Source organism: Gavia stellata, chromosome 3 (genome assembly GCF_030936135.1).
Source record: "Gavia stellata isolate bGavSte3 chromosome 3, bGavSte3.hap2, whole genome shotgun sequence".
NCBI lineage: Eukaryota > Metazoa > Chordata > Aves > Gaviiformes > Gaviidae > Gavia > Gavia stellata.
The window spans coordinates 16,347,108-16,367,115 of NC_082596.1; the positions used below are offsets into that span (position 1 = coordinate 16,347,108).

General features: G+C 36.7%; 1 protein-coding gene across 1 annotated transcript in view; it reads left to right on the forward strand.

The window, feature by feature from the left end:
• EIF3H (eukaryotic translation initiation factor 3 subunit H) overlaps positions 1 to 20,008 on the forward strand; it is a 91,285-nt gene that overhangs the window by 12,755 nt on the left and 58,522 nt on the right. Inside the window, exon 2 of the mRNA XM_059815444.1 lies at positions 10,455 to 10,611. Within this exon, the coding sequence (XP_059671427.1) occupies positions 10,455 to 10,611 (157 nt within the window). The remainder of the gene's footprint in view (positions 1 to 10,454; positions 10,612 to 20,008) is intronic.

Consider the following 20,008-nt stretch of genomic DNA (forward strand, 5'->3'; position numbering starts at 1 on the left):
ATTTCATTCACTTTTTTTTTTGCTTAATCTAATTTTAAAGTTAATAGAGAGGCTTATTTACTCACTAGAGTTTGAAGATGCATCTGAATTTTGCTGTGTGCATGGAATAACAGGCTGATTCTCTTTTATAGATATTTGGTCTTTTACTGGAAAAGGAGGGTTAGGATGTTGCTTTGAGCATATAAAGCTTGTCAGTCTCTGCTTTTGTTCTGCTTAAATATTGTATCCTGTTTTGCAGTCCATTTGCTGCACATCCTCCCTGTTCCATGGAGCCCCATATCTGTGCAATAGCCAATATACATACCTATTTGTGTTAAGCAAGTGTCGTGCCCATTTGGTGTTTAGGATCGTAGTTGGAGGTGTAAGTTACCACTTGTCAATATTTGTTTTTTTAATGCATACCGGAGGAAAATAAGCAATCTCATTGACAAAATTCTTCATTAACATAGGGATGAGTTTTGAGCACTTAAGATTCAGGTTTTTTTTTACTATTACATTATTATCAGTGCAAAAAATTAACTGTCTTAAAGCTCTTTAAACTTTAGTTGACATATCGGGTACTTACTGCAGCCATCATATAATGTTTTGGGAACAATCTGAAAGGCATACTGCCTTATCCATTGGCACTCCCAGTGATAAAATTAGAATGATTGTTTTTAATCTCACTGTCACAGTAGCATTTATTAGAAATGGAGCCCTTCTGGAAGTGGTTTTCACATGGCCGTGTTCAGATGGTGATGCAAAGGCAAGTCTTAGCTCTGTTTAAAAGATGGGGATGCTGAAGCTTACCAGCAATAACTGACTTTCATGTTTTCCCTCAATTCTATACTTTAAGTCAGCAGGAAAACTGAGACTCAGACCAGGCTTGGTTCTCTGGATTGCACTACCTGTTACTAGGAGGATCTGTCTCTGTTGCAGCCCCTTAGCGCATAACCAAGCATTTGCCAGAAAGGATAAGTGCTTGAATGTGGAAAAAATTGTTGCACAAAACATTATAAATTATTAAAATGACATTGAAGTCATGTCCAGTAGGGATTTTCCTGGTTACTTGGAAGCATCTGTTGAATGCATATGGAAGTCATGATTTTAAGACACACCCTTAAATAGCATATATATTCCAGTTCTGTTGTGCAGGGTATGGTCTTTGAAAAAGATCAGTAGTTGCAGATCAGACCCCACTCCCTCCTCCCCATCTAGTTCTGCCCTATTTTACTAATTTTTGAAGGTCAAATAGATATGGGTAACTGTCTTGCAGTTTTTCTTCAGCTTCAAAGTGATAAGAGTTTGGCACAATCTGATTTAAAAATAGGCTGTTAAATAAAATATGCTACTGCTGCTTTCGGCTGTCATCCCTAAATCTTTCTATAGGAAGCTGCTAGAAGTTGATGCTGAAGAGAAAACCTTTTACTTGCAGATAAACTACTAGCTCAATGAGCAATATGAGTATTTGAACAACGGTGATTCACTAATGCACAAAACATACGTATCGACTGTGTGTTGAAGTGTAAGGCTCTAGTGTATCTAGCGGAAAATGTTGAAATTGTGCCTGCCTTTACTGCTTCTATATAATTTCCATATGTTGTGCTCTAAAGGAGTATGATCATCAGCTTTCATTCTTGAAATGAAGGTTAGGTATTGAATTCATTAAAAATAATAAATATAAATTGTATTGGCAATTTCTGTAAAATTGCCTAAAGTACTAAATGTTTTCAGAGGATTTGAGTTTGGTGAGATTTGTGAAATAGGAGAAATAATACACTAAGTAGTCCTGGGGAAATGTTCCATCCCACTTGTAACTAGCAGAATTTTGGATGTTAATGTTATTACAGCCCTATCGCTGCCTCCTAACAGTGTGCTAATAACATCTAATGCCCTGCTGCTTGTACGATTGAAGTCCTGGGGCTGCCTTATAGAAATGTTTCTACAAGGAAGTGATTCTGCAGTGCCTATGGCCCTGATGGTTTCCATGGGAATGAGCATGAATCCATGTACTGTGAAATGTGTTATGAAACTTTGTATTGCGGAGAAATACATTATACCAGTGTGTGAACAGGGCAATGGAGAATTTAAATGCATAAGTGTAATTGTGCTTTTTTACTTATGTTGAGGCAGTATTTAAAGTGTACTAATGGCTTGTGAAGAACCATGGAGATGGTTGCTAACCTGAACTGTTGTGCAGTTTAAAAAAACCCAAATGAACATGTAGTGGGACAAAAATCAGGAAGAGATTGGTCTATTTGGTAAAGCACACCTTGATTAACATTTGATATTTTTCTATGTTTTAATAAATTTTCTTTTCTCCACTGTTTAATGACTTTTTGCTTCGGTGCACTGCGGTTTGTGTTTAACTTCTTCCCTTTGCAAGAACAAGCAGCTCGCTTGGACATGAGTAAATAAATGACTTAAATAGATGTTTCATGGTACCTAGAAGACGTTAGTTGCTTAACATGTTCCTGACAGAGTCAAGGGAAACCACAGCCTATGAAAAACCAACAGGCCTCTAACCAAAACCCAGTAATCTCCCCTTCTAATGTTATATTTGTACAGAAACAGGCTTAGTGTCTGTACTGTTTCAGTTCTTAAGGCTAAATTCCACCTACCTATTTATGTCAGTAGCAAAATCTTTTTCATTTCATATTTAGGTAAGATATTTACCAGTTTTAGTTCTAGGTATTAACTAATGGTTTGTTTCATGTTCTGTGTCTGCTTTTATATAAAATCAGTGATTTTTATAATTTGGAGTAGCTTTTTTTAATAGGCTTTATGTTTTTTTAAAATCCTTACAGTTTTTGAAGTGTCCCAGTAATAGAATGAGTGAGAAGCTAACCCATGTGTACAGCAGCTGGGTGTGTTTCCAGTAAATACAACAACGTATGTGTCAATCACTTGGCAGTGTCCGTAGTGAGGCTAGACTTGCACTCTGTGAATGACAACCTTCGCTGGAAGACTGGGACTGTTGGGAGGTGCAGGAAGGCTGTATCACTGTAGAGGAAGGCCCTGTTCTTGTTAGGCTGGGTTTCCCTCTTGCTTGAAGGGAAGTTCTAGAGCTCTTGAATTGCAGCAGTTTGGAAGTAGTTCCTCTTAAAAAGAGAAATACCAAAACAACTGAAAGAGTGGATACTTAATAAGTGTTTTATAGGGGGCGTTACCTGGCAGTGGTTTAAGCTTTGCATTCAGTTTGCGTTGAACGTATTGCTGAGATACACATAATCTGTGTAACAGTTACAGAAACTGAAAAATGAACTGAATGTCTACTTTTTCTAGACTGAGCTTCAGGGTAAGCAAGGTGCAGCTTTTCCAGCCATGCCCCAAAGAGTGCACATAACCAGTTAACATTCAGCAAGGAGCGATAAAATGCTTCTCAGCCTGTTACTGGCTTCGAGTTGTGCTTTGAGTCAGCAGTGTACTGAGATAAAGAGGCAAGGTATATTCTGTCTAGCTTAATGCTATTTATGGATGTTATTGCCGCCTTTGTCCTGTTGGAAAAAAAAAACCCAACACAGGAAAGTGTTGAGTTAGATGGCTATAAGGACCTTATGAGGCAGGAGGTAATATGGAAAACCATCGAGATCCCTGTAATTACAGGGTGATATAGTTCCTAAACCAAGTAAGGTGACAGAAAGTACTGATGTTAAATCAATAATCTGTTATGATTTGGGTAGTTTTCTTTAGTCTAACGTACGTATTGTGGAGCTGCACTCCTTTTTGAAGATTACTGATGTTCCCTTTTGTAGTTAAATTATCTGAAATCTTGAGGTTTACAAACTAAGCAGGTGGTATGGTACCAACTGATGTAAAAAGTCACCCAGGGAAAAAAAAGCTTTGGATGCTTTTTATATGCTTCCTACTACTCAAAAGTATTCAAATAGTAGAGGAGCATGTAACATTCCCCCCCTGCCCCCCCCCCCCCCCCCCAAAAAAAAAAAAAAAAACCAAAAAAGCCCTACAGTTCAAGATGGAGTATTCTGCATTCAGTTTAACATGGATTTCCAAAACTATTTGGTACTGAGGACCTACATGAGACAAAACCAACAGAATCCTATGATTTATAATTTCTGTGTGAAAATATATGTACTATCCCCTGCTTGAGGACCACCTCGGATCAATATGCATTGTTCATAATAGTTGAATTCAGGCTCAGCTCCAGGAAACTTCCACACTCATGTCCAAAAGAGATTTTGATATTTGTACCTGATTGAGTTGGTATGAAATGGCATGCATCATTCTGTTATGCCTCCCATATAATTACTGGTTTTAAGCCCCAAATTTCTGTCAAGTTCAGAAATAAGATTTTAACATCTGGTGTTTATTAGCTGTTGAGTGACGTAAAATGTAAGCTTACTATTCCAAGAACTGTATTTTCAAAGGCTGTGTAAATGTTGGTGTTAGGGCTCTAGCCAGTCAAGATAAAGGTAGAACACTGTGGGGCATTTGAGGCCTTCTGTCCAAAGGACGATTATTATATTTCTTCGAACAGTGCGGGCTAAGACTTGTTATTTCTGAACTTGATGTTCAGAAATAACATTTTTTTTAAGTTACCTTGGTTTTCAGGTCTACTCAGTCTGTCCTTTTGACCGTAGATTTTGAACGATATGTTCAGATTAAGTATCTTTCTGATTACTTGTCCGGGAATTAAAATGCCTTTTTTTTCTGGCCACCAATCATAGGATTGAAGATATCTGTCAAAACAATTAGCTTAAGATGTTGAAGGTCTGAATGGAAAATAATAATTTTTTTTTTTTTTTTTTACTTCTCCTATGATAAAATTGGTCTAACAGTTGTAAGAGCTTTTATTACAAAGTTAAGCATGAGGGAGAAAAGAACAAATGCTTAGACATCGATCATGTCAGGAATGCTCAAAAAATCAGCAGTGTTAAATAAGAGAATCTAAAAAAATTAAAAAATCTCTCCAGATGATATAGAATATGCATTTAAGTGAATTCAGGGTTTGATTTTCAGTAGAGATTGTCATATTTCTCAAGATTACTATAACATGGAAAATTCAGTTTCACCTCTAATATTCAGTTCATCTCATGGCATGACTTCATATCCAACACCTAAAAGATTAGAGTATCAACCTGTTGATTTTGTGCTTTTGATGCGGTATCTGTCAGATAGTGCTTTCTAGAACATGTTTCTGTGGACTGCACTGATTAAGTTGGAATTTTTTATTTGTGTATGTAAACATCTGTCTCCTTAATCATCTGGAGGAGTTATGTGTATTAGACATATATTTTCTTACTCTTAACCGTTGCAGTGGTATCTTTAATTTTGCTTTAGAGTTCCTTTTCTCCTGGCAGGAAAGTTGAGAGACTTTGTTACCATCTTATCAAGTGGTGCTATAGCCAGGAGACAAATCAGCTCAAGGCAAGTTTTTGCTTGGTCAGCTTCCAGACCTTGTCTTACTTATCTGTAGCGTGTTTAAAAAAACAAAACAAAAAAAAGCAGCAAAAAAAAACCCCACCCAAAAAACCCACAACCAAACCCCAACAAAAAAACCCCAACAAAAAATAACAACAAAAAACTAAACAAAAAAACCCCACCCTCATCTGGAACTATTAAAAAAAATGTTAAAATTGCCCATGTTTCGCTCTATCTTGCTCTAATTTTCTCTTTTTTTTTTTTTCCAAGTCCTTGTTTAAAACCAAAGCCATTCCGTGCTTACCTGAGGATTTCAGAACTCTTTAATTAAATTTAATTTCTGTGTGGGTAGTTGGTTAAGTTTCAGTACAACGCAGGTTGTAGATTTGCTTTTGGTGTAGTGCCTGCTGGGGAAGCAGGCAGGGCCACTAAATTAGTGTAAAATTCAGTATGTCTTCATTTGGATATTATTAAACACGTGAACTAACTATTTTTCCGGAGGTGCCACATATGCATTTAATGTGTGTCAGGTAGATGTCTTAATTTTAGGCATCTCTGATTTTAGCACAATTCAAACTCAATTACATGTGTTGTTTCTAGTCATGATAGTTGAGATCTATCCATTTACAAAAATAGATTAATGATTCTCTCTTGAACTTTTGTCTATGCTAGGATTTTAAGTAAAATTGCTCATACTGTAATGCTTAAATGTAAAAGTTCATGGTTTGAGTTTTAAGAATTCATATGGAGAAGGTTCCATATGTGATACGGATGTATTCAAAATGTATCAGACACTATTAGCGGTAATAGCTTTAAAGACTCTTTTGCCAAGCTAAATATTGATCACAGTTTCACTAGTGTTAAATATTGAGAGGATGTGGGTGTTGTGGCACCTTCCACATTTGATGCCCACATTTGAAAACAGCTACATAACACAGCGTTATTTACACTCTCTCTCCCTCCTCTCCCCAGATGCTGGCAATTGGTGCTGGTGGTTCTGCCGACAGAGCTTTCTTGGGTGGGAAAAAATGTTAAGCATTCAAAAAGATTTAAATACTTGATTTAAGACTGTAAATCAGCTTGTTACATCGTGTATCCAGTGGGCTAACAGAAGCGCTCTCTTGTTTGATACTGCATCTATAAGACACAGCACAGGTACTGGAAATCTGGTTTCAACGTGGTGACTTTCAGCTCTCTGGAACACATTCATAAATGAATCTCCAGGGCTTTGATTTGCTGTTGTCTCTCTTTAGGGAAATACAGAAATGTGCATCTTGGTATATTCATGTCCTTAGAGCGGAATCTTCCCAGGACCCTCCAAAGGCTTACGATACTTCAGCTGACGGTTCGTGTTATAGGTATTTCTGTAATGAGATACAAACTTTTGAAATTAACAACTGTGATGTCAGGATGTAGCCATAGTTAAAATTTGGCATTATACTCCTACAGCTAAAATATGTATCTTTGAAGTTTTTAATAGTTTTAGAATGGTTCTTTTTTGTAGTATGACTTCATTGTTAATGTTTTGAGCAGTGCTTTGAAGATTTGAAGATTAGAAGCACTGCTGAACTGCAAGCTTTTTTTTTTTGTTAATTGAGGATTAATGACCATTAAAATCTGAGAAGTGGCTACTCCAAATGATTAAATTGCTTTGGTATTTTGAACACTAAATTTACAAGGCTAAGGGACTCTTGAGTTTTATTTAGTAGTTATTTGTATATCCTTTTCTAAAGAGTCTTTCTGTACCTAAATATTTCTTACATACTAATTGTATTTACTAAATCAAGCTGCATACAGTTATTGACTTGTGTGTTCAGAGGTATCAGAATTTAGAAGTCTGATTTTTTAATTTTTTCTTTTAACAGTAAGTCAAATTACTTGATACATTTTCTGGTTGAGTACATAGCCTTTCCTGGTTGGCCAGCTGCATTACTTAAATAACAGTAACAGTTGTAATGTGGTTTGGTTACTCTTAATTTCACATAGCAGTGGTACAGCAGTGAAGGGTCTAAGGGTATTTAAAAACAATTATAGTTTGTACAAAGAGGCAACATCTCTTATTAGATTAATAGGTGGATAGGAATTGTAAATAGCGTTTGGAAAGTGAATCAGCATTAGATGAAAGATGGGTTATACTGGTGTTCGTTTAGATTCCTCTAGGATATTTTTTCTGTGTCATTTGGAAAAATTGATTTGTATGTCTCAGTGTGTTGTGTTACTTGCATTATTTATATTAACACTTCTTACATTTGTTTTCAAACCAATAAAACTATTCAGATTCTGTTCAGATGCTTCATAAACATAACATCTTTTTTTAGGAAATGTCTAGATACAAGTTAGTGTTAATTTTTTTTTGTGTGTGTGGTTTACTCAATATGAAGTATTGGTTTGCGCAGTCAAATTGGGAAATGTCATGGCATTGTCATTTGTGTAGTGATCAGCTCTTCCTGCTGTATCTAGACTAGCAAACAAATGGAAACGACATTTTTAATGTTTGAAACTGGTCTTGTTATCACTAGAGAAAAAGTTCTACTTTACATTTGAAGGTCTGTTTTTAGTATTGAAACACAAGTTCCAGTGCGTGTTTCCCTCTTGGTCATATGGTAGTATTTTGATGGCAGGTTTTTCAATCCAAGTTTAAGAGCCTGCTATACTAAGACTTGTGTCTTATGTGCTATAAAACTCTCCAGAACAAAGAACAAAATGAAAACAAGAATCATGTGTCATTGGATGCATTTCTCAGACTTGTTCATTTATCTTTTTATAAATGATTTCGGTAGCTAATGCATTTTCCAGTGCAGTCATAAACCTGAACTTTTGCAGCTTGCTAATGGGTGTGAAATTTAGAGTAGTGAGTTCATGACCTTCTCTGCTACCTTTCTCAGACTCCGTTAGAAAACAAGCTTGTAGGTAGGCCTAAACTGGGGTCTGTAGCTCCCTGGATAATACCTGCTGTGGTCTTCAGGCTGGAGATGGAAAACTGCAGACTTGTGTATGTTATTACTTCATTGTGTACTGGTGTATTTGGTTAGCATTTGAGTTTTGAACTCCTAGTTTTATCTCCCTGAAAAATCATTGATACTCGATGACAGCCCACGTTCTTTTCATTTGCGGCTGCTTTCTGTGAGCAATTATCATCAGAAATGCTGCGATTAAAATTGGCATCGTATCACACATGCTCCTGGAATGGAATCAACAGGCAAACAGGATTCACTGTAACAGGGACAGTCAGTGTGCATAGAAGACTCAAGAGCAAATGAGGAGAGAAATACTGAAAAAGGTGAAGCTTACAAGTCTATAAAGATGTTGAGAATAGTTATGCAGTATGCAGAGACCATGCTGTGCTCTAATCTGTCTAGTTAGTTATGGATTCCTTGAGTGTAGAAGACAGAGCTTATGGCAAAAACATGATAAACTTTAACTTCACACTAAATGGAAGTAGAGTGTTATTTATATGCTGGCTCTGTGGTAGAAGGCATCCATTTTCTACATCTAGGCGATCTCGAACTGGTGTTTGCTGTACTGCTTTCAGAATTGTTAAATTCTACTTTGCTGCCCGCTGATCTTAATTTCCTTACTGCTTTCCCATGAAATGAGATTTGTATAGTCAAAGTATCTCTTTATCTCTCTGCTTTGTAGACCTGTTTTAACAAATTGGATAAAAAGGTATGGCCTCAAAGGACTTGAGGGACAGATGTAAATGTGTATTGGGGTGAAACACTGTTATCTAACTGTGATTGAGAGGCTTCAGTGGGAGTGTATCTGGATGCAAGAGAAAGCAGAAGTGAGTGGTGTTGTGAATAAACAAAGAATCAGTGGCTGTTAGTCCTGTTTGATACTTATATCCAACTTAGTTGGAAAAAGGTATTTTCCATTCTCCTTCCACCTCACAAGCAGGCTGTATATGAAGCTCTTGTTTACCCATTTTACCCCAGGAAGGCAATGTCTTTGTAAAGAATTTCTTCTCTAGTCACCTTTTTCTTCCATTTAACCTATATTGTGGCACTTCAATTCATTAAAGGTGTTTTTAAAATTGTGACATAAAGTTCTGCTAAACAGCCAAGGAGAAAGCTAGGGGCAAATATATGTTTCTGATGTGTAAATATGAGCTTAACTTTTTGGTTTTTTTTCCCCCTGTAGAATGTTCACTAAATACCAGTATTTGTACAAAATCTGTTCTCGGGGTGGTTGAGCTGAAATCCATTACACTAGTCTGTTTGCCAACAGACATTAAAGTACTATTGCTTTAACGACAACATAGTCATCAGACATTTTCTGGTGCATTTTGCTTGGATGGATTAGGAGTTAGTGAAATCAAACTCACTTGTGCAGGACAAAGTATAAGTTCTTTCAAGTCTGTGATTATGGTTAGTGTCTTATCTTGTTCTGGTTCTTGTTAAGGATAAAATTTTACTTAAGTGGCAAATGATTGACGATTTTTGAATGTTTTTTTTCATACTGTTCCAATTTACAGTATCAACTCATAAGAATTATTGATCGTGGAATTCAGATTTAGGGAAGGAAGTAAGAATTACATTATTAAAAATAGGATGAGTAATTTGTGCTCCTTTGTTTCTTTCTTTTATAATTTATTATTCTTAAATATCATATGACATATCATTTACAAAATATAAATTACATTTTCATCTGAAGTAAAACTGCAATTTGATGCATTTTGTGCCTTTTAAAAATTTCCTACCAGTTTCTGCATAGTTACTTTCAAGGTGTTTTGATAGTTTCTTATGCAATGTTTCCCTTAGGAGGGAGCTTATTGTCCCTACAAGATAGCTTTTAACAGTTACAGCAACAATGCAAAGTAAAAAAGATTAATATTTCATTTTAGAAGGGTGTTTCAGAAAATTGGTTTAGAACTGCATTTTGACCGTTCATTTAATGGTCTTTTTTTTCATTCTCTTGTAATATTAGGATGGCCTCCAGTTCTTATATTAAAATTGCTGGTGTTCAAGCCAGTAGCTCACTTTGGTTTGCAGCTCCAATTTATGCAACACTTCAACAATTTAAAAATTCTAAATGTATAGTTTGAGGACAAAAAACCCATTGCCTAATACGATTTTCATGTCTTTGTGTTCTAGGTTGTGTTAAAGATCATTAAACATTACCAAGAAGAAGGACAGGGGAATGAAGTCGTCCAGGGAGTGCTGCTGGGTCTTGTGGTGGATGACAGACTTGAAATCACAAATTGCTTCCCTTTCCCTCAGCATACAGAAGATGATGCAGACTTCGATGAAGGTAATGGTTATAGTTTTGCAAAACTTGAGGTAAAAAAAAATAATAAATCCATATGTGCAAAAAAGGATTTTTATATTTTCCTCCACAGTGACAGGAAGTTTGTATGTGATCAAAGAGTGTTTTTATTTGACTTGAGGTATTAATGGGTTACTTGCACTGCTATCCTGCATATCCAACTGAAATCTTGTCTATGTAAGGAAAGTTATAGGGATAAGTACTGTATTATATGGACGCACTTATTTTAGAGTAAGACTGTCCACACAGGAAGTTACATAAGTTTCCAGTCTAATTCATATAGACTCCAAAGCTTTTCATGAAAACGGCTGTGTATTATGTGTATGTATAGATACATGTACATATAGAATCACAGAATGACACAGAATCACTAAGGTTGGAAAAGACCTGTAAGATCATCAAGTCCAACCTTTAAAAAAAAAAAAAAAAAAAAAAAAACCAAAACACCACAAAAAACAAACCACAACACACCAAAAACCAACCCACCCAACACCATACAGCACCCTGCCCATCAAGCCACATCCCACAATGCCACATCCACATGCTCCTTGAATACCTCCAGGGAGAGTGACTCTACCACCTCCCTGGGCAGTCTGTTCCAATGTTTCACTACTCTCTCAGTAAAGAAATTTTTCCTAATATCTAGCCTGAACCTCCCCTGGCGCAACTTGAGGGCATTTCCTCTTGTCCTGTCACTAGTCACTTGGGAGAAGAGACCAGCACCCACCTCTCTGCAACCCCCTTTCAGGTAGTTGTAGAGAGCGATGAGGTCTCCCCTCAGCCTCCTCTTCTCCAGGCTAAACAACCCCAGCTCCCTCAGCCGCTCCTCATAAGACTTGTGTTCCAGACCCCTCACCAGCTTCGTTGCCCTTCTCTGGACACGCTCCAGCACCTCAATTATGTATGTAATCAGGCATATAGATTGCCTCTCTGTATATTTATTTTTATGTGTTAAGTACTCCTTGAAAGCCTGGAGAGTGGAGATTTGTAAGTTTAAGAGGCACTGGTTAACTTGAAATCTGGGTGATATTTTTGCTTCTCCAAGTGACCTAGAAGTAGCATCAGTGGTTTCTATCTATCTTGGTGTTTCCTTGCTGGTCCTAGTAATATTTCGTTACTGCCACTGTAAGTCAGTATAATTGGCTTGACAGAGAATGGTATAAAAGCTATAAAGTAAACTTGAAAGTCTTCAAATTCTAACCTTGGTTATATACGTATGTGTGCGTGTGTGTTCAATGATACTAGCAGAAAATCTTCTTTGTTAGGGCTTAAAGAGAGACGGTTTAACTTCAAGAGTAACTAAAGAGGCGATATAGTCAAAGTAGTTGTGGTTGGAAGCTTGATTCTATCTAATTTTGATAACTCAGTATGAGCGAGATTAAAGTATAAACTGCTTTTTCTTGCTTATAATGAGTTTGGTTATTAATAAATTAATATTTTATCTTATTATAAAAGAATCTTAGACTCTGCCTTTAAAACAGATCATTTTAAGAATTCTTCACAACTTGGTAAGGTTTCTTAGCTGATTATTGCTTCTGTTGTGGGATTATAGAATTTGCTATATATATTAAAAAAAAAAGCAAAACACAAGGGAATCTTAATTCCTGCATTAATATGGTGCTTGAGTCATAACTATATTTTATTAAAGCCTAAAAGATGTTTTAAAGATACCTTCTCTTCTGGAGCTCTTCAAAGGATGAGAGTAATCTAAATTTTTAATTGGAGCCCATGCTTCAGTTTTTCCTGTAGAAAATGGCTGAAGTATTCCCATGTAGCTGATAGGCTAGCAAGGAGTGAAATAAATTTCTTAGTTTCCAAGATGGATTCATCTCACCATGTGATGACTACCATGCTGAAGCTGTAAGCCTGTGATCTTGTGTGCAAGGTTCAACTGTTTCTGCTTGGGAGAAACTTTATTCCAAGAAAGTGACTCCTGTTACCAGTCTTTCTTTTTCCCCTTTTAGCAAGTAGGCAATAACCCTGGCATTAAGTAAGGTGCCAAAGGCAATGCTTGTGGAGCTTCCCTCACCTGGGTGTCTTAGCTTGTCAACCTTCTGTTACGATGCTGCAGGCAAACTAGCCAGAATGGAGAGCGAACCTATCACAGTGACACTGGTGCATGCCTCTAGCAGCGATAGGGAATTTTCAGCCAGGTCAGGGGAGCTTGCCTGTGCTGAATCATAGACTCGTTTAGGTTGGAAAAGACCTTTAAGATCATCGAGTCCAACCATAAACCTAACACTGCCAAGTCCACCACTAAACCATGTCCCTAAGTGCCCTGTCTACATGTCTTTTAAATACCTCCAGAGATGGTGACTCCACCACCTCCCTGGGCAGTCTGTTCCAATGCTTGATAACCCTTTCAGTGAAGAAATTTTTCCTAATACCCAGTTGAAACCTCCCCTGGTGCTACTTGACGCCATTTCCTCTTGTCTTTTCATTTGTTGCTAGGGAGAAGAGACCAACACCCCCCTTGCTACAACCTCCTTTCAGGTAGTTGAACCCTATAAGCCAACCTCAAGAGCCATTTTGTATTGGTTTTCATCTTCCCTCGCCTCTACCGTATGGGTCACAGAGAGATTCTCTCTGTATTCTTCTCAGTGAAATACAGTTAGATAGACTGAACTATTCAGGAAACGCACAGCGCTCATGTTCCTTCTGCATTCCCTTTACCTGGGGCCTGTTCGAGCCCTTTGACCTATGTGGTAGAGGCTAGGGAAGACGAAAACCCAAACAAAATGGCTTTTAAGGTTGCCAGCTGAGTGCTAGGTACCTTTTTAGGCTCTATTTAGAGTTGTCTTCTGTCTTGCCAGTGTGAAAAACAATAACGTTTTATAAATACTCCTTGTTTGTTTTCCCTGGAATTACATTTCTCTATGCAAGCATCGTGCCAGGTTTTCAAAAGATTCTTTTTTCTTCTAGATACAGATACTCCAGCAGAGAAATCTCTTGTTATGTGCCAGAACCTTAAAATACAGGATGCTAAAAATCAAACCGAACATAGCACCTCCCTCCTCCTAAGACCTGTATGTTACATCAGTATCACAACTGGCTTTTTGTATTTGCACAAATTCAGGCTCAGAGATACGAAGGAAAGGGTCTTGGCGCTTCAGTGCCTGCATCACCCAGAATGATACTTAACATTGTTCTTTTTGGTCAGAAAAACGTTATGTTGTCTTTTCTTCTTGCTTAGTGTGTATATATATATTTTTTTTTTCTTTAATTCCACCACCCCCACCACCCCAATTCTGGAATAGGAACAATTCTATTGAGATTCCAAGTTTCTGGGCCTGCAGAAAGCATTTCTTAGTGGACTTTGGTCATACTTGATCTTGTGTTAATTTAGGGACTGTTGCGCTGGCTGAAGGGCCACGCTACCCCAGCCACCCTTCTCGTGAGGGGAGGAAATGGGGAGCAACGATGGGGCAGTTATCTGTTGGCAAAATCCTTATCTGCTATGCCTAGAATTGAATGAATACACCCCAAAAATCATTTCTTCTATGTTATTTTGCAGGAGCTCTAGGAGCAGGTCACCTGAAAAATACTCTTTTGCCTTGTGGTCTCGAGGTGATCGTCGTTAAGAGAATTGAGCTTATGTACAGGAGGGTGGTATTTGAGCAAAAAACCTGTTAGATAATTGGAAAGAGACATTTAAGCTAATGTTTTCCTTTTTTAGACTGAGCAAATCTAATAAAACCCACATTTTTGAGGGTGCTAAGGAAATATCCTTAATTTGAACTTGAAATAGGTATGCATGACATTTAAGAATAAGTTTGATAAAAGATGTATTTCTAACTTCTTAAGAACAGCCGTTTCTTCAGATACGCTTAGATATGCTTTTGTTACGGTGCCATTTTGTCTCTTGCTGCTAATGCCTGAGATAGTATTAAGTTTTGACTATTTGCTGCAACAGAATTCCTTCAAAGATGAAAATTTTGATTTTTAAAAAAAAACCACCCATACTTGTTCTTTTAGTGCAAGAACATTTTTAATGCAGTTTGAATTGGACTATTTCTGGAAACTACAGAAAACATGAGGTTTTTTCAGCTTTGAGTAATTCTTATTACAAATCTGGGAGGATTATCTACCATTTATGAATCCACAGGTGTTTTTCATCTTAGAAAGTTTCTCCTGCAGTGTTGTCTTCCTATGATTCTTTTTACAAAGTGTAATTTTTTTGTAAGATTTTCCTGTCAGGGAAGTCTTAAACACTTAGGTTGGCCTGCTGCAGCACAAGATTTTTGGAGGGGGTGGGAGGGTTCAACCCAGCTCTCTGTTGGAAATCTGTAGGTGAAGTTTAGTTGATGATGTGTGAGCTAATGGAGGAAAACTGCAGAGCAGGGGTATGTTGTTGAGTCTTCAGCAAAAGATGCTTCAACACGAATGTTTGATATATTGGGGATGCACTCTGGACTTTTGCTCAGGCATTTACTTTTCAGATAACGGTGTTTCCTTATTACTAGTGCACTTAAATCCTCGTAGGTATTGAATTTACTTTTCAAAACACAGATCTTTAATTTTAAGAAGATACTTCCAGTTATCTACATGTACAACCCCTATTCCTGTGCCTCCCCCTCCTCCCCATCCTCCACTGATGGATTCAACTCTTGTTTAGGGAAAATCAGATTTCTGCTGTAAGGATTTTTGACGTAGGCGTTTCTGTGAAATGATGCAGTACTCCAGCTTGTCTTTGTGAGGGTAGTTTTCTGAGAATTTTTTTCACTTTAGGGCACTTCCAAGCTTTTGTCTGAACATAGTTTTCCTTTCTTTCAGTTAAGGTTTACAAAAAACATGTAATGCATGAGGTGTATTTTCTTCCTAAGAAATAAATGTATTATTCTTGACTATAAATCATGTCTCTAAGCGACATGTTAAGTTCAATCATTTGCACTTCATTGTTTTTATGTTCAGTGCTATTCATTAAGTAGCTCTTCTCCCTGTTTAAAGGAAATTTATATTCCTGTCATGGAAAGCAACAGTTAAAAATGTAGCATACATCTTGTAATTCATTACAGATCTTGTGAGACATTATTTTGATAAGGTATCTCGAAACATATTTTATTTCAACCTGGTATGTTTTAGTACCTTACTTACAAAGCTGAGATAATAAATTAGAGTGCTGTATTAATTGTGCCAATAGAAACTTCGAGACAGTCATACATCAAAATAAGTTCTAGAAGGTTGTAACTTTTTCTTGTCTTATAACTATGTAGAGTTTTCATTAGATTCCCTCTGAAATGCTATGGATGAAAAGGTGATGCCACCTTCTCATCCCCGCGCTCTCCCCCCCCCCCCGCCCCTCCAATTTTTACTTTCTTACCTTGAGAAGGTTAATTTTGTTTTTCAGTTTTCATGTTAGAAGTATCTAGATGATTAAAGTTTCTAATACCTGTATTTTTCTGTGCTGTAGGTTGTATCTAATTGTATCATCAGTCGGTAACAACTAGAAGTAACATAGTGCAACATTTCCACAAAAACACTCACCGTTTTCTTTGTTTGTGGCTTCTATTTTTAGCCTCAAATGAATGCAGTTGAAGATGGAGAAACATGTCATAGGTCCTATATAGTACTTTCTCAGGGTTTTAATCGGCCAGGGGTAGCAGCAGTTCATGCTGCTGAGCCTTACCTCCAGTGTTGCCAGTACAGTGACCTGTGATACGTGATCCTTGCATAAGCAGAGGGCTATAGGCAGCTAAAAGGAACATGCTTAGAAAAGTTAATTTAAGATAAAGCAATGAACTGAATGTGTGCTTTTTGAACTGTTGTGTACTGCAGTGAGATTGAAGTGAGTATTGGCTGTGTTAAGGCCCCTCCTGTTTTACTGGAGGACTTGTTCTTGAGGTTGCATTTCTTGAAGAGAAGCCTGTGGTCTGCTACGCTGGTTTGACATTATAGGGGCTTCAAGACCAAAGTCACATGAGTTTTTTTACGCTTTCCAGCATACTATATCTCAGTGCATACGTGTAGTGGTGTTTGGTGGACTGTTTTTGGCTTTTAAAAAAGCATCTTGATAAAAAAGGCTACTGTCTTCTAGAGTTACATTTTTTTTCTTTTATTAAGTTAATAGTGTAGTTCCACAAACAGCCTTGTGAGTACAACTGTGGAGAGGTAGTATGAACCCCTAAGATGCTTGAAACCCCTGTATGGTCATACCAGAATCTCCCAGACAGTACGTAAATACCTGTAGAGACCAAATGGACTCTGTGACGGTTGATTTCTTTTGCTAGTGTTGCTGTTATTAAATCACAGCCCCCTAACTGTGTTGATTCATCTCCTTTCTGTAAAGGCTTCTGTCAAGGCTAAATTTTGTCAGTTTTTCCTGTGAAAAAAACTTCCACTTATTCCCATTTTAAGTCTGCTAGTATTATAACTCAAAGGTTTATCATTGTAGGCATATCTTTTATTTCTCTTATATTGTTGCAGGACAGAACTTGAGCATGCTGTAACTGCTCTGAATAGGTGGATGCAATTTTAGCTGACAAATTTTTTTCCTGTTTTTTTTTGTTTAGGTTTATTCTCTTTAGGTATAACAGTTGTCAAAAGTAGAGAAGGTCATATGTATTGTCTTTTACTGTAAGAAAATTGAATGCTTATGAAATGCAGAAATACGGTTATATGAAATTTAAGGTTTGTTTCGCTAAGGACAGGAACAGATGACCCAAAACCTCCCAAATCACAGCCTTGGTTCTGGTTCCAGTTGTAGTCCATTTATCTGAATTCCTCAACCGTGTTTTTCATAAGTTTCTGTAGTAATTTAGGAAGAAAGCTATACTGTTTAAATGTTGACTTTTCAATTACTAAGTGCTGGCAAAAGCCCATCAGGTTTGTGCATGCATTTATGAAGTTTCACTTTGTGCTGTATGTAAAAAGGATACTGAATTTTAAGTTGGATTTTTTTCTTTATCATTTGCATGTAAAAAAATTAATGAAATAGTCTGTAGATTAGGCAAGGATTAATTTGTATAAGGAATTCAGAGGATTATGATAGAGGGTGGATGGTCAGTTGTTAAACATACAAAACAGTCTTATCTAGTCTTCCATATTTTGCCTTTTTAGCGGCTTGCCAGAACTGATATTGGAATATACTGATTGACAGAGAGGTTGGTTATTAGGGTGCTTAATTGTCACGTAATAAGACGTATCACATAATCAAGGTTCTTTAATAAAGCTGCTGATCACACCTGAGTTATTTTGTACTTTATGTGTCACCAGTGCGAGTTCTTAAATTGTTTCCTAAAAGGAAACTAATATTGACACTGTTCGTATAATTGTAATGGTTCAGTGGAGTAGCAGGCGTGCAGCGTGTTAAATGTTTTGCCTAAGTTTTCCTACTGTGCAGACTCATCTCTGCTGGAGGCTTTTGTCTTTATTGGGCAAAGAAGAAGAAACTCAGATAAAAGGCTACTTTTCAGGGCACAGTCTAAAGGCGCTGTGCGTGCGGATACGTGGACTTGTCTATATCGGATAAAGCCATGTACCCCAAAGTGTGTTTTTGTAATATGAAGTCCGAAGACAAAGTGCCTTTAATTATCTTAAATACAGCAGAGAAAGGTGAAGAGTACATGTGCGTATCCTCCTCTCCATTTTAAAGCTCTTTCAACTCAGGCTGAGGACCGAGAGCAGTGTGACAGCAGGCGGTCTCGGTGGAGCCCCCGTTAGAGGGCGCTCGTACCCAGCGCATAAGTCCCCGCTCTGGGCTGCTTTCTGAGCCAGACCTGGGGCTTGCAGACAGAAGAGGGCTAAAAATTGTTTTCATCTGATAAGGTTTATGTAATCTTTGATACAACTGAATTCCCAAAATACGGTACAAAGTGCATTGAATTAAATACAGCCCTACTGACTCAATGTTTTTTCCTTTCTTAAATCGGCCTAAATGTGCTGCGTGTTCTAAGGAACTATACAAATTGGTAGAACTTGATTCAGAGACTTCTGTGTGTTTATATGTATCCTAAAAGCAGAACAGGAGCCTTCTTGTTTTGCAGGTTCTCTTCTTCACTTCCCAATTCTACCACACGTAACTAGGGAAGAGGAGATAGCAGTTGTGATGGATCTTCTTAGACAGCTTATTTAAGTAGGTTTACACTGCTGGACTGTGTAGACTTAAAAACTGCATATAAACTATTCCTTTTCTGATAGTATTGCATGAAATTCCTGAAATGCTTTGTTTATTGCATTTCTGGATTTTCAAGTTGATTTTTACTGTAGAGGCAATGCTTTAAAGTGGTAGGTAAATCCTTTTGTTCAATGTCTAATTTTGAATCAAAAAAGAGAAATAATTTTGCTCTTTAAAGCACCAGGCATATTAAAGTTTTATTTAAATCCAGTTCCATTAAGATTTTGCTGCAAAAGAACTTACTGTAATTTGCTTTTAAATGCAGAAATGCTGTACTATCTTTTATCTTTTTTTTAAGAAAACATATTTTGTGGCATTTTTTCTTGAGTAATTTTAAACATAAAAACCTTGTAGCTGCCTAGATTCTGAAAAATTCAGTCATAGTTTGTTTGGGGTTGGTTTTTTTTTTTTAGTAATCCATGATTGCAATGGATATTAACATATCTAATAAACTTTCATGCTGAACTTTACTGAAAATTACATGTAAGAATAATCATTTAGTAATCCTAAAAATGAAGTTAGAGAAGCATCTATTTTAAGTGATAGGTAGTTTGCTGCATGTAACTATCTTTTATAGCAGCATTAGAATGAAGCTGGAAGACTGTATACAGCTCAGTTTTGCATTCAAACATTTCACTATATGCAAGTTTTGAACTTGAAGCTAGGAGATTTTTACTTCATAGTTTGCGTTCTGTCTTAACTGTATTTATTTATAATCATGATGTATGATCATTTAGTTTGCTATCTGGATATTTCATACAGTTTTGTAACACTTGCAGAAATGAATTGATTTTTATGTAATCAGCAATATGAAAGCCCAATTTATTTTTTTATTTTCTGCAATTTAGGTACAATATTACAAGTAAGCTATTCTGAATTTGATTTTTTTTTTGCTAATATAATCAGCTCAACTCTGACTAAAGACATTAAAGTGCACAGAAGAGAATAACCAATTAAATAATAAAAGAATATTCAGAGGTTTAATATCTGTTTTTTTTTATTTCAGGCATCAATCTGTGAATTTTATACCTATATTATAGTTTGTGATAGTGATTTGAGAACATTAAGTCTTATGCTTACTGTTTATTAGGGGAAAGAAAGTGTACAGGTTATCTACCCTGAGTACTCAAAAGTTTTTAAAACTATTTTTGAGTTACAAAGAACCCGAAGGTTATTATTTGATTTTTACAGATTCGTTTAATAATTTATTTGTTCAGGTTTGGGAAATATGCAAGAACTCTGAAATATGAAAATGTTTTATATTCCCCC